At 37.6% G+C, this 12,212-nt stretch overlaps 1 protein-coding gene across 7 annotated transcripts in view; it reads right to left on the reverse strand.

Moving 5' to 3' along the window:
- Nucleotides 1-12,212, reverse strand: part of MBOAT2 (membrane bound glycerophospholipid O-acyltransferase 2) — a 146,930-nt gene that overhangs the window by 85,167 nt on the left and 49,551 nt on the right. For 4 of the 7 annotated variants that reach the window (XM_074393744.1, XM_039461203.2, XM_074393711.1 and 1 more), the window contains one exon: nucleotides 2,751-2,828. The exons of 1 other annotated variant lie outside the window; for it this stretch is intronic. In XM_074393744.1, the coding sequence (XP_074249845.1) occupies nucleotides 2,751-2,782 (32 nt within the window). In that variant the 5' untranslated portion in view covers nucleotides 2,783-2,828. Of the gene's footprint in view, nucleotides 1-2,750; nucleotides 2,829-4,426; nucleotides 5,547-12,212 lie in introns of all 7 variants that reach the window. 2 more of the 7 variants (XM_074393712.1, XM_074393733.1) reach the window with 2 other exon arrangements.

Consider the following 12,212-nt stretch of genomic DNA (forward strand, 5'->3'; position numbering starts at 1 on the left):
TGGAAGACAGTGTGGCGATTCCTCAAGGACCTAAAAATAGAAATCCCATTTGACCCAGCAATCCCATTACTGGGTATATATCCAAAGGATTATAAATCATTCTACTACAAGGACACGTGCACATGAATGTTCATTGCAGCACTGTTTACAATAGCAAAGACCTGGAACCAACCCAAATGCCCAACGATGATAGACTGGATAGGGAAAATGTGGTACATATACACCATGGAATATTATGCAGCCATCAAAAACGATGAGTTCACGTTCTTTGTAGGGACATGGATGAACCTGGAAACCATCATTCTCAGCAAACTGACACAAGAGCAGAAAATCAAACACCGTATATTCTCGCTCATAGGCGGGTGTTGAACAATGAGAACACGTGGACACAGGGAGGGGAGCACTACACACTGGGGTCCGTTGGGGGGAAATGGGGGAGGGGCGGGGGGGTGAGGAGGTGGGAAGAGATAGCATGGGGAGAAATGACAGATACAGGTGAGGGGACGGAAGGCAGCAAAGCACACTGCCATGTGTGTACCTATGCAACAATCTTGCATATTCATCACATGTACCCCAAAACCTAAAATGCAATAAAAAAAATAAAAATAAAAATAAATAAAAAAAATAAAAAACATAATGTAAGATACGTATATACCATGTAGAACTAGATTGAAAGAAATAAACAGAGTGTATTGCACACAAACAATAACTCTGGACAACACATAAAAATACTCTACGTCCCATCTAGAGTATTTGGGTGAAATACTTGAAGGTCTGACCCATCACACATTTTTAATTACTGTAAAGGCCTAAACAGGAAGAAAAAAAGGGGGGGGGAGCATATAAGTTAAAAAGTCAAATCATAGAAAAATATTTATGGGTATAAGCTAAATAGAAGAGAGCTAAAAAAGAGATTAAAATACACACTTTTCAAATTAATTATCCACCTGCTATTTATTGCCAACCCTAGCAATTGACTTACATGGCAAACCTTACTTACCTGCCCTAATCTTCTACATCAATAGTGTCAAATTCCAACACCAACATTCCAACCTAAATAGCAGCATATAAGCAAGTAGCATTATCTCCCTTAATACTTACTGTAAAAGAGTAACATTACTAATTTCATAAAAATATATGTCTCTAAAGCAGCACTATGCAATATCATTTTCTGCAATGACAGAAATGTTCTCTATCTGCACTGTCCAATGTAGCCACTAGCCACATGTGGCTAGTAAGCACTTGAAATGTGGCTAGTGTAATTAAGGAACTGAATTTTCCATTTTTATTTAATTTGCACACTCACATGTGTGCTAGTGACTGTCATGCTGAACAGTACAGGTCTAAAGTATTAAGTTAACTTCACAGACTGTAACTGCCTTTCAGAAAAAGAAACAATTTGCCATTTCTAAACACAAAATTTACCAACCTTCCAAGTGAAAAGCAGATTACCTTTGCTTTAGCCAAAATATATGTAAGTCTCCTGTTTTCAGTAATCTAATCTAATCTAAACCTGGTTAATATCTTTTGCATCAGATATTAATTATAGCATCACTTTGAACCTGTCAGAGGTACAAATTTTTTTTTAAATAGGGTCATAATCCCATAAAAATTGCTTCATCTGAAACACCATCTAAATATCCTTTCTCCTCTTATAAAAATTAAAGTCATCAGGAACTTGTAAGTGTTAGTTTACAGAAGAAAAAGAAAAGTCAGTGCAGGCAGTGTCAAAGGAAATTGAGAAGACAGTACACATTACAACAGAGGGTGACTGAGTGCCAAACACAGAAAATGCAAAATAGAATGAGACTTAGAAACAAGCTAATTAAAGCCATTGGTCTGATTCCTTAGACAAAGCTTTTGCAGACATATGTGATTCAGAATTCAGAAATATGGTGCATATGTCATACATCACAGTTCAGACACTGCAAAACACCCCAGCAGGATCTGCTGATATATTCTGTCCCTAGGTTTTCAACCAAGTACATTTTATCCATCTCTATTCCCAAACTTACATCTCTAGTCCAGCTACCCAGTTCCTACTACACATCTCCTCAGTTACCCATCTCCTCTCACGTGTCTTACAGATATCTTAAAGTCAGCATCCATTTACACAGCAAAAATTCACTGAGTGTTTACTATACACCAAGCACTGTTTAGGGGTTGAATACATACCCACTTGAAATGCTCTATGCCCACAACATGCTCCCCACTTTCAGGGCTTCCCACCTCAGAAAACAGTGCTTCCATCTACCCTACTGTTCAAGCTAGAAACATGGAAGTCATCCTTGACACTTTATTTCCTACCAGTCCTTCTAAATCTCTCTCCAACCTACTCACTTCTCTATCTCTCCACTGCTATCACCAACAGACTAAACCAGTGGTTCTTAACAACAGGCAATTTTGCTCCTCCAAGAGATAGCTGAAAATATCTGGAAACATTTATGGTTGTCACAGCTCAAGGGGTGCTACTGGCATCTAGGGGGTAAAAGCCAGGAATGTTACTTAATATCCTAAAATGTACAGGTTAGTCCTGAAAGTCAAAGACTCATCCATCCCAAAATGTCAATGGTGCTTTAAGTAAAAAGAAGAATGATGTATAACAATGACTTTATTTTTGTATTTATGACAATTCTTCTTTAAAACATTATAATTCAGAATTACTTTTAAAGTAATAAATAAAATTCTATTCTAATGCAATTCTATTCAAGTGAAATATGTACTTGCATGTGAACAAAGTGAATACTTACTTGTGCATGTTCTCCACTCCTATGATGATCATAATACAGTAGGAAATTCCACTTTGTACAAGAAAATGTAAGGCATACCTATAAAAAGTAAGAGCACTATTAGACGAGGGATGCCCAGTCTCAAACATCAAACTAAAGTGAATTAAGCTTAAAAAATACTGATGTATTACACAAAATACATAAATAAAATAAGGAATGAAAAAAAATAAGGAATGAAACCTCTGAGGCCTAAACTCCCATGGATACCCTAAAGAGGGGGTCCCATACCACAGGCTCCAGAGAGTGAGAGAAATAAACAAGGCCGAAAGTCATGCCAAGTGCCCAGCATTCCATGCTCCTGGCTGCATGAAGGCTGTGTGGGATTACGTGGCTCAAGGATGATAGCTTTCTTCATAACTCAAGGCACAATGATTTTAAAAGGTAATTAATACGAATTTCAGAATCGTCCTGTCAGAACATCAGTTGTTTTCCCAAACTAGTTTCTCCAATATCAACTTTGTACTCTGCCTTTACCTTTTTAACGACTGACAAAACAACAAAAAGTGCTAAGTATTCGAATTTAAAAAAAAAAAAAGGTATATTCAAATCCATTTATTCTCAATACATGATGGCTCAAGTCAAACTTCCTTAAGTTTATCTAATCATTCATTAATTTGCTGCAATGTATCTACAAACATTCTGGCTAACATGACACAGTATTTTCTAATATTCCAATATTCTTGAAATCTACCATTAAATGAGATAATTTATCTACTCATTCCACAAAATTCAGACAAAACATGATTAGGATGCCTGTGATTAAAATCAATCAAAATGATCCCTAATTTATGCATGTCTATGCATGCACAAACACTCTCTCATTTCTTTCCCCTTTGGTGGCATGAACAATTTAAAATAAAATTTTCAGGCCAGGCAAAGTGGCTCACACCTGTAATCCTAGCACTTTGGGAGGCCGAGGCAGGAGGACCACGAGGTCAGGAGATCGAGACCATCCTGCACAACATGGTGAAACCCTGTCTCTATGAAATACAAAAAAAAATTAGCTGGGTGTGGTGGTGTTTGCCTGTAGTGCCAGCTACTCATCAGGCTGAGGCAGGGGAATCCCTTGAACCTGGGAGGTGGAGGTTACAGTAAGCCAAGATTGCGCCACTACACTCTAGCCTGGTGACAGAGCAAGACTCCATCTCAAATAAATAAATAACAAAATAAAATTTTCAAATCTTCAGACACAATTTAAAGTTTTTATTTTTTTCTTGAACCTCTAAATCTACTTTAATTTTAAAGTATTAATAAGGGTGTTAACCTATGATTAAAATAACTTTCAAACTTAATCCTTATGGAATAACAGGTATTCCCAATGTGGAAAAGTTACACAAAATTTTGAACACATTTTTCCATAGGAATATTATAAATCAGTAATAGACACCAAGGCGGGCCCATAGGAGAAACTTATTTGACATGCTGTACAGAATAGGTCAGTCTATCTGTATGACACACACACATACACACACACACACACACACACACACACACACACACACACAAATGAGAAAATAACGTTGGCCTGGAATACTATTATAATCAGAGGAAGTAGAAAAACCTAAATGAGTATAAAAGGAAATAAAAGAAAGCTTTTTTAAAAAACAAAACACACACTTTTCGAATTAATGATCTACCTCTTATTTATTGCCAACAGTAGCAATTCACTGGCTGACTTCTGACTTCATGGGAAAAGGCTGATGAGGACTGCTAGAAGAACTCTGGGGCTTCAAATTGAGAGCAGAACTCAATACAGGTACTTAAACACGGAAAACACATTTTTGAGGACTCTTGGGAGGGAAAAGTGTTCCTTTGCTATGTTAAATTTCTTGAAACATGTGGGATATATCACAACTTTAGAAGCTGAGCGTCTGACTTCTCAAAACAGTGCTATGATGCCTCAAGTCGCCTTAAGGTGCCCCCTCCTCTCCCGGCATTACCATTCAGATGATATGTCTGGCCAACTTTGGAGTGCAGTATAACATTTGGGCAGCCTCCTGGTGTTTAAGCCTTCACTGTTGCAACAATCCAAGTTTAGAAGTAGGAGGTGAATCCGCATTCACCTCTCTCTCACTGACCACCATGACAAGCATTCAGGTGCTTTTCTACTCAATAAATGCACTGGTGATACTCTTCCTAATTTTCTGTACTGAGTTCCTGTGCTTGTTTTCATTGGTAAAGTGACCATAATAAACACAGTAGCCACTTAAGATTTCTTAGGATTAAGAGATAATACATAAAAAGTGTTGAGTGGGTTATCTAGCATGCAGTGAGCACTCAACTATTAAGTATTATTAGTAAAGTAAAAATTAAAGACAGATATCTTTAAAGTCTATTATAATCCAATCCTCATAATTTCAGAATTGAAGAAGCTAAAGTTATATATCTAGTAAGTATTCTAACTGACATCCAAGCTCAAGTTGTTTCAGGGCAATTTATAGAGCCAGGTAGAATGGAACCCCATGGGTTGTGTATCATAATCTTTCAAGCTACCTAATAAGCACTTTGAAAATAAAACAATGCTTTTACACAAAACATTAGTTTGTTTTCAGATATCACATTTTAATTCTGAATTTCAAGTCACACTAAAGGCAAGTATAAAGTTTATTTTTAGCGAAAAAAAAGAACACAGGTCTAAAAATCTCTTCAATTATTTCACTAATCTTTACTGAATGTCTACCTTCTGAAAGGCACTGTGCTGAACACTAGAAATACAAGAGTCAATGAGACAGTCTCTGTCCTCAGAGAGCACCCAATCTAGACAAAAAGACACAAATAAATAGGTTACTTCAATACTCTATGATATATGCCAAAAAAAGAGATTAAACACAAAAATTTCCAACTTGCATCACTCTGGATAATGGTAGTAACAGATGAATGATCCTGAGTAACTTTCCATGTTCATAATGACTAGCTATCATGCCATGTTCTTTCTGTAGTTTTACAGATTTACTCCTCACAGTAATCACTGGTTCTGTTTCACAGATGAGGAAAGTGAAGTTCAGAGTGGCCAAATAACATATCCAAAGTCATACAGCCACCAGACCAAGGCACCCACACTGGAATACAGGTTTGCCTGACTTCAGCGTTTAAGCTCTATTCCATTACCCTATACTGGTATTATCAAGGATATTTAAATAAGTAAGGTATAAATTAATTCTCACTTAAAAGGAACTTGCACATAATAGTTTTTTGCTGGGTTTTTTTTTTTTAAGCTAAGTCCAAAGAGAAGCAGGTAAATGATCAATTACAGGCATGACTTATTTTATCGCACTTTGCTTTTGTGCTTTGCAGATACTGAGATTTTTCCAACTTGAATGTTTGCAGCAACCCTACATCATGTCAGCCTCTTGGCCCATTTTTCCAATCACACGTGCTGGGACTTCATGTCTCTGTCATATTTTGGTAATTCTCAATAACATCTCAACCTTTTTCAATATTATTTTACCTGCTATAGTGATCTGTGATCAGCAATCTTTGATGTTACTACGGTAATCATTTGGGGGCACCACAAACTGTGCCCACATAAGTACTTCATTGATGAATGTTAGGTGTGTTCTGACTGGCAGTCTCTGTCTTCCTGTATGCTTCCCCATTCCGGAGAGAACAACTATTGCAGTTAGGCCAATTAATTAACCTACAATGGCCTCTAAGTGTTCAAGTGAAAGGAAAAGTTGTATGTCTCTCATGTTTAAGCTTAGTGACTATGGTATGTCAAAAGCCAAGACAGGCTGAACGCTAAGCCTCTTGCACCAGTTAGACAAGTTATAAATACAAAGAAAAAGTTATTGAAGAAAACTAAGAATGCTACTCCACTGAACACACATATGATAAGAAAGCAAAATAGCACTACTGCTAATATAGAGAAAGTTTAATTGTCTAGATAGAAGCTCAAACCAGGCAAACATTCCTTAAGCCAATGCCTAGTCCAGATCAAGACCCTAACTCTCTTCAATTCTATTAAAGCTGAGGGAGGTGAAGCTGCAGAAGAAAATGCTGAAGCTTGCAGAAACTGGCTCATGATGTTTAAGGCAGAAGCCATCGCCAGTAATAAAAATGCAAGGTGAAAACAGCAGGTGCTAAGGTTGTCTAGATGCTGCAGCAAGTTACCCAGAAGATCTAAGATCACTAATGAAGATGGCTACACTAAGTAACAGATTTTCAATGTAGATCAAATAGCCTCCTATTGGAAGAAGATCCCACTGAGAACTTTCATAGCTAGAGAGAAGAAGTCAACACCTGATTTCAAAGCTTCAAAGGACAGGCTAATGTAGCCAGTGACTTTAAGCTGAAGCCAGTGTTCATTTACCATTCCAAAAATGCGAGAGCCCTTAAGAATTATGCTAAATCTACTCTGCCTGTATTCTATTAATGGAAAAACAAAGCCTGAACCACAGCAGCTCTGCAGCATGGTTTACTGAATATTATAAGCCCCTTATTGAGATCCATTGCTAAGAAAAAATGATTCCTCTCAAAATATTACTGCACATTGACGATGCTTCTGATCATCCAAGAGCTCTGATAGAGGTAGACAAGGAGATTAATGTTTCCACACCTGCTAACACAATATCCATTATGCAGCCTGCAGATCAAGGAGTAATTCTGACTTTCAAGTCTTGTTATTTAAGAAATACACTTCATAGGGCTATAGCTGCCATAGACAGTGATTCCTCTGATGGAGCTAGGCAAAGTAAATTGAAAACTTTCTGGAAAGAATTCATTCACCATTCTAGATACCATTAAATACATTTGTGATTCATGAGAGGAGGTCAAAATATAAACATTAGCAGGAGTTTGGAAGAGGCTGATTCCAACCCTCATGGATGACACTGAGAGGTTTAAGACTTAAGTGGAGGAAGTAACTGCAGATGTAGTGGAAAACAGCAAGAAAACTAGAGGTGGAGCCTAAAGATGTGACTGATTACTGCAATCTCCTGATAAAACTTCAACAGATGAGTAACTGCTTCCTATGGATGAGCAAAGAGTAATTTCTTCTTTTGTGTCATCTATGATTTATTTTAGCAGTGTTCTGTAGTTCTCCTTGTAAAAATCTTTCACCTCCCTGGAGAGATGTATTCCTGGTTATTTTTTTGTCTGTGTGGCTATTGCAAATGAGATTACATTCTTGATTTGGCTCTCAACTTGAACATTATTGGTATATAGAAATGCTGCTGGTTTCCGTATACTGATTTTGTATCCTGAAATCTTCCCACAATCATTTATCAGTTGTAACAGCCTTTTGGGGCGTCCTTAGGGTTTTCTAAGTATAGAATCATATCGTCAACAAAGACCAAGGGTTTGACTTCTTTTCCTAACTGGATGCCTTTTCTTTCTTTCTCTTGTCTAATTACTGTGGCTAGCACTTCCAGAACTATGTTGAACAACAGTGGTGAGAGTGGGCGTCCTTCTCTCATTCCTGTTCTCAAGGAAATGCTTCCAGTTTTTGCCCATTCTGTATGATATTGGCTGTGGGTTTGTCACTGACAGGTCTTGGTATTTTGAGGTATGTTCCTTTGATGACTAGTTTCTTTGAGTTTTTTTTTATCATGACAGGATGTTGGATTTTATTGACACATCTATTGAGATTATTGTATAGTTTTTGTTTTTGTTTATGTGGTGAATCGTAATTATTGATTTGCATGTGTTGAACCATCCTTGTATCTGAGGAATAAAGCCTATTTCATCGTGGTGAATTAACTTTTTGATGTTCTGTTGAATTTGGTTTGCTATGGTATTTTGTTGAGGATTTTTGCATCTATGTTCATCAGGGATATTGACCTGTAGTTTTCTTTCTTCATTGTGTCTGCCAGGTTTTGGTATCAGGTTGATGCTGGCTTCATAGAAGAAGTTGGTAAGGGGTCCCTCCTCCTCAATTTTTTGAATAGTTTCAGTAGAACACTGCCTTTTTTTTTTTTTTTTTTTTTAAAGAAAGAGTCTTGCTCTATAGGCTAGGCTGAAGTGCACTGGCACGATCTCGGCTCACTGCAACCTCTGTCTCCCAGGTGCAAGCAATTCTCCTGCCTCACCCTCCCAAGTAGCTGGGATCACAGGCATGTGCCACCATACCTGGCTAATTCTTGCATTTTTAATAGAGAAGGGGGTTTCACCATGTTGGCCAGGCTGATCTCAAATTCCTGACCTCAGGTAATCTGCCTGCCTTGGCCTCCCAGTTTGGATTATAGGTGTGTGCCAGCACATCTGGCCACCAGCTCTTCTTCTATATATCTAATAGAAATCAGCTGTGAATCTATCTGGTCAAGGGCTTTTTTTATGGTTGGTAGGTTTTTCATCACAGATTCAGTTTCAGAACTCAACACTCATCTGTTCAGTGTTTCAAATTTCTTCCTGATTCAGTCTTAGGAGATTGTGTATCTAGAGGAAATAGATCCCCTCTAGATTTTCTAGTTTGTGTGCATAGAGATGTTCATAATAGTCTCTGAGGATCTTTTTGCATTTCCGTGGGATCAGTTGTAATGCCACCTTTGTCATTTCTGACTGTGCTTATTTGGATTTTCTTTGTTAATCTAGTTAGCAATCTATTGATCCTCTTTATCCTTTCAAAGAACACACTTCTGGTTTTATTATTTGTTTGGATTTTTGGGTCTCAATTTCGTTCAGTTCGGCTCTGATTTTAGTTATTTCTTTTCTTCTTCTGCTAGCTTTGGGGTTTGTTCTTGCTTTTCTAGTTCCTCTAGGTGTCATGTTAGATCATTGAGATCTAACTTTTTGAGGTAGGTGTTTAGCACTGTATACTTTCCTCTTAACACTACTTTTGCTGCATCCCAGAAATTTTGGTATGCTGTGTCTCCGTTTTCAGTTATTTCAAAGAATTTTTATGCTTCTGCCTTGATTTCACTGTTTATCCAAAAGCCATTCAGGAACAAATTGTTTAATTTCCATGCAATTGTGTGGTTTTAAGAGATCTAATTGGTACTGATTTCCATTTTTATTCAACTGTGGTCCAAGAGTATGGATGATATGATTTCAATTTTTCTGAATTTATTAAGACTTGCTTTATGCCTGAGCATGTGGTCAATCTTGAAGTACATTTCATGTGCAGATGAGAAAAATGTATATTCTGTGGCAGTATTCGGTAGATGTCTATTAGGTCCAACTAGTCAAGTGATGGGTATAAGTTCAGAATTAATTTATTCATTTTCTGACTCATTGATCTGTCCAATGCTGTGAATGGGAGTTGAAGTTTCCTATTATTATTGTATGGCTAAGTCTTTTCATAGGTCTAGAAGTATTTGTCTTATCAGTCTGAGTGCTCCAATGTTGCGCATGTACATACTTAGGACAGTTAAGTCTTCTTCTTGAGTTGAATCATTGAGACGTAGGATTTTATGTAATTTTATGCTGGCAAAATTTTATGTAATTTTATTATTTTATGCAGGTAGGATTCACTATACAATGCCTTTTTTACTGTTGCTGATTTAATGTCTGTTTTATCATATATAATAGTGATCTCTGCTTTCCCTCCTCACCACCCACCCACCCCCACCATTTGCATGGTATATCTTTCTCCAACCCTTTAATCTGAGCCTATGGGTGTCATTTCTATGTGAGATGGGTCTCCTGAAGATAGCAGAAGAATGGGTCTTCTTTTTTTATTCCACTTGTCACTCTGTGGCTTTTAAGTGGAGCATTTAGGTCATTTATATTCAAAGTTAATATGGATATGTGAGGTTTTCATCCTATCATGACATTGTTAGCTGGCTACTTTGTAGTTTCTATTGTGTGGCTGCTTTACAGGGTATGCGGGCTATATATTTATGTGTGTTTTGTGGTACCAGGTATCCTCCTTTTGTTTCTGTGTTAGAACTCCCTTAAGGATCTCTTATAAGGCTGGTCTGGTGGTAACAAATTCCTTTAGTGCCTGCTTGTCTAGGAAAGATTCTATTTCTCCTTCACTTAAGAAATACAGTTTGGTGGGTTATGAAATTCTCAGTTGGAATTTCTTTAAGAATGCTAAAAATAGCCCCCAATCTGTCATGGCTTATAAGGTTAGCCTGATGGGGTTCCCTTTGTATATTACTTGCCCTTTATCTCAAGCTGCCTTTAAGATTTTTTCTTTAGCATTGATTGACTTTGGACAGTTTGGTGACTATATGCCTTGGTGATATTCATTTTGTATAGTATCTTGCAGATATTTTCTGGATATCTTATATATGGATAGCTACTTCTAACAAGACTAGGAAAATTTCCTGAATTGTTCCTTGAAATACATTTTCCAGGTTGTTTGCTTTTTCTCCTCTCTTAGGAATGCTAATAATTTGTACACTTGGTTGCTTTACATAATCCCACATTTATTGAAGATTTTGTTCATTTATTAAAATTCTTTTTAATTTTTGTCTGATTGGGTTAGTTCCAAAGACTGGTCTTCAAGCTCGAAAATTCTTTTGTCTCCTTGGTCCAGCCTACTGATAAAGCTTTCAATTGCATTTTGAAATTCCTTAAGTGAGTTTTTCCATTCTGAAAGCTCTGACTGATTTCTTTTTCAGATGTTTATCTCTTCCTTCATTTCCTGGATTGCATTGCCTTAGAAGTTTCTTTGTGTTGATTTTCAACTTTGTCTTAGATTTCACAGCTTCCTTGCAATCCATAATTTGATTCTTTATCTGTCATTTCTGAGTTTCTATTTTGGTTAGGGTCTATTGCCGGAGATCTAGTGCAATCATTTGGTGGTGTCACTGCATGATGCCAAAATTCTTGCACTGGTTCCTTCTGATCTACAGATGCTGGCACTTCTAATTTTTCTAATTATTTTCATGAAGGTAAGGCTTTTTTCTTTTTCTTTCTTTCCCTATGTTATTTTCTTTCCTTTTTCCTTTTTCTCCCTCCTTAATGAGTGTGACTGTAGAGAATTCTAGCTAGGGCTTTTTGGTTTTGCTTCTATAGCCCTATACACTTCTTTTGGCAGGTTTTATATTGGGCAGTAGAGTTCAACCTACATGTCCATAGATGGTGTAATGGTGCTTATAAAAGTGAAAGCCAGCTGCAGCCAACAAGGCTGATTATATACTTGATCCTTGTTTATGGGCAGAAGCTCTCTATTGCCTCAGGCAATAAACTTGTTTGTGGAGGGTACAGTGGTGTAAGCTCCCTACTCAGCCACAGGGGGAAGGGGGAGCACTAAGAGCAGGGCCAAACAGAGCAGGTTGGCCTACAGATCCATTGATGGCAGGCATAGACGCTAGTGCCAAGGGAGAATATTGAGGGCAGCCACCAAGCACACAAGATTGGCCTAGACATGAAGCTGGGAAACAATTTGGGCTCCACATTCTCTACACAGGAATGGGGGAAGGCTTAAACTTCTAATCTAGAAGAACTGCCATTCCAGATGCTTGGAAATCTGCCTGAGCACAGAACAGAGAGGGTCCTCTTAAACTGCAATCTACGTCCAGGAAAGGTGGGGTGGCT

The sequence above is a fragment of the Saimiri boliviensis genome, chromosome 1 (genome assembly GCF_048565385.1).
Source record: "Saimiri boliviensis isolate mSaiBol1 chromosome 1, mSaiBol1.pri, whole genome shotgun sequence".
NCBI lineage: Eukaryota > Metazoa > Chordata > Mammalia > Primates > Cebidae > Saimiri > Saimiri boliviensis.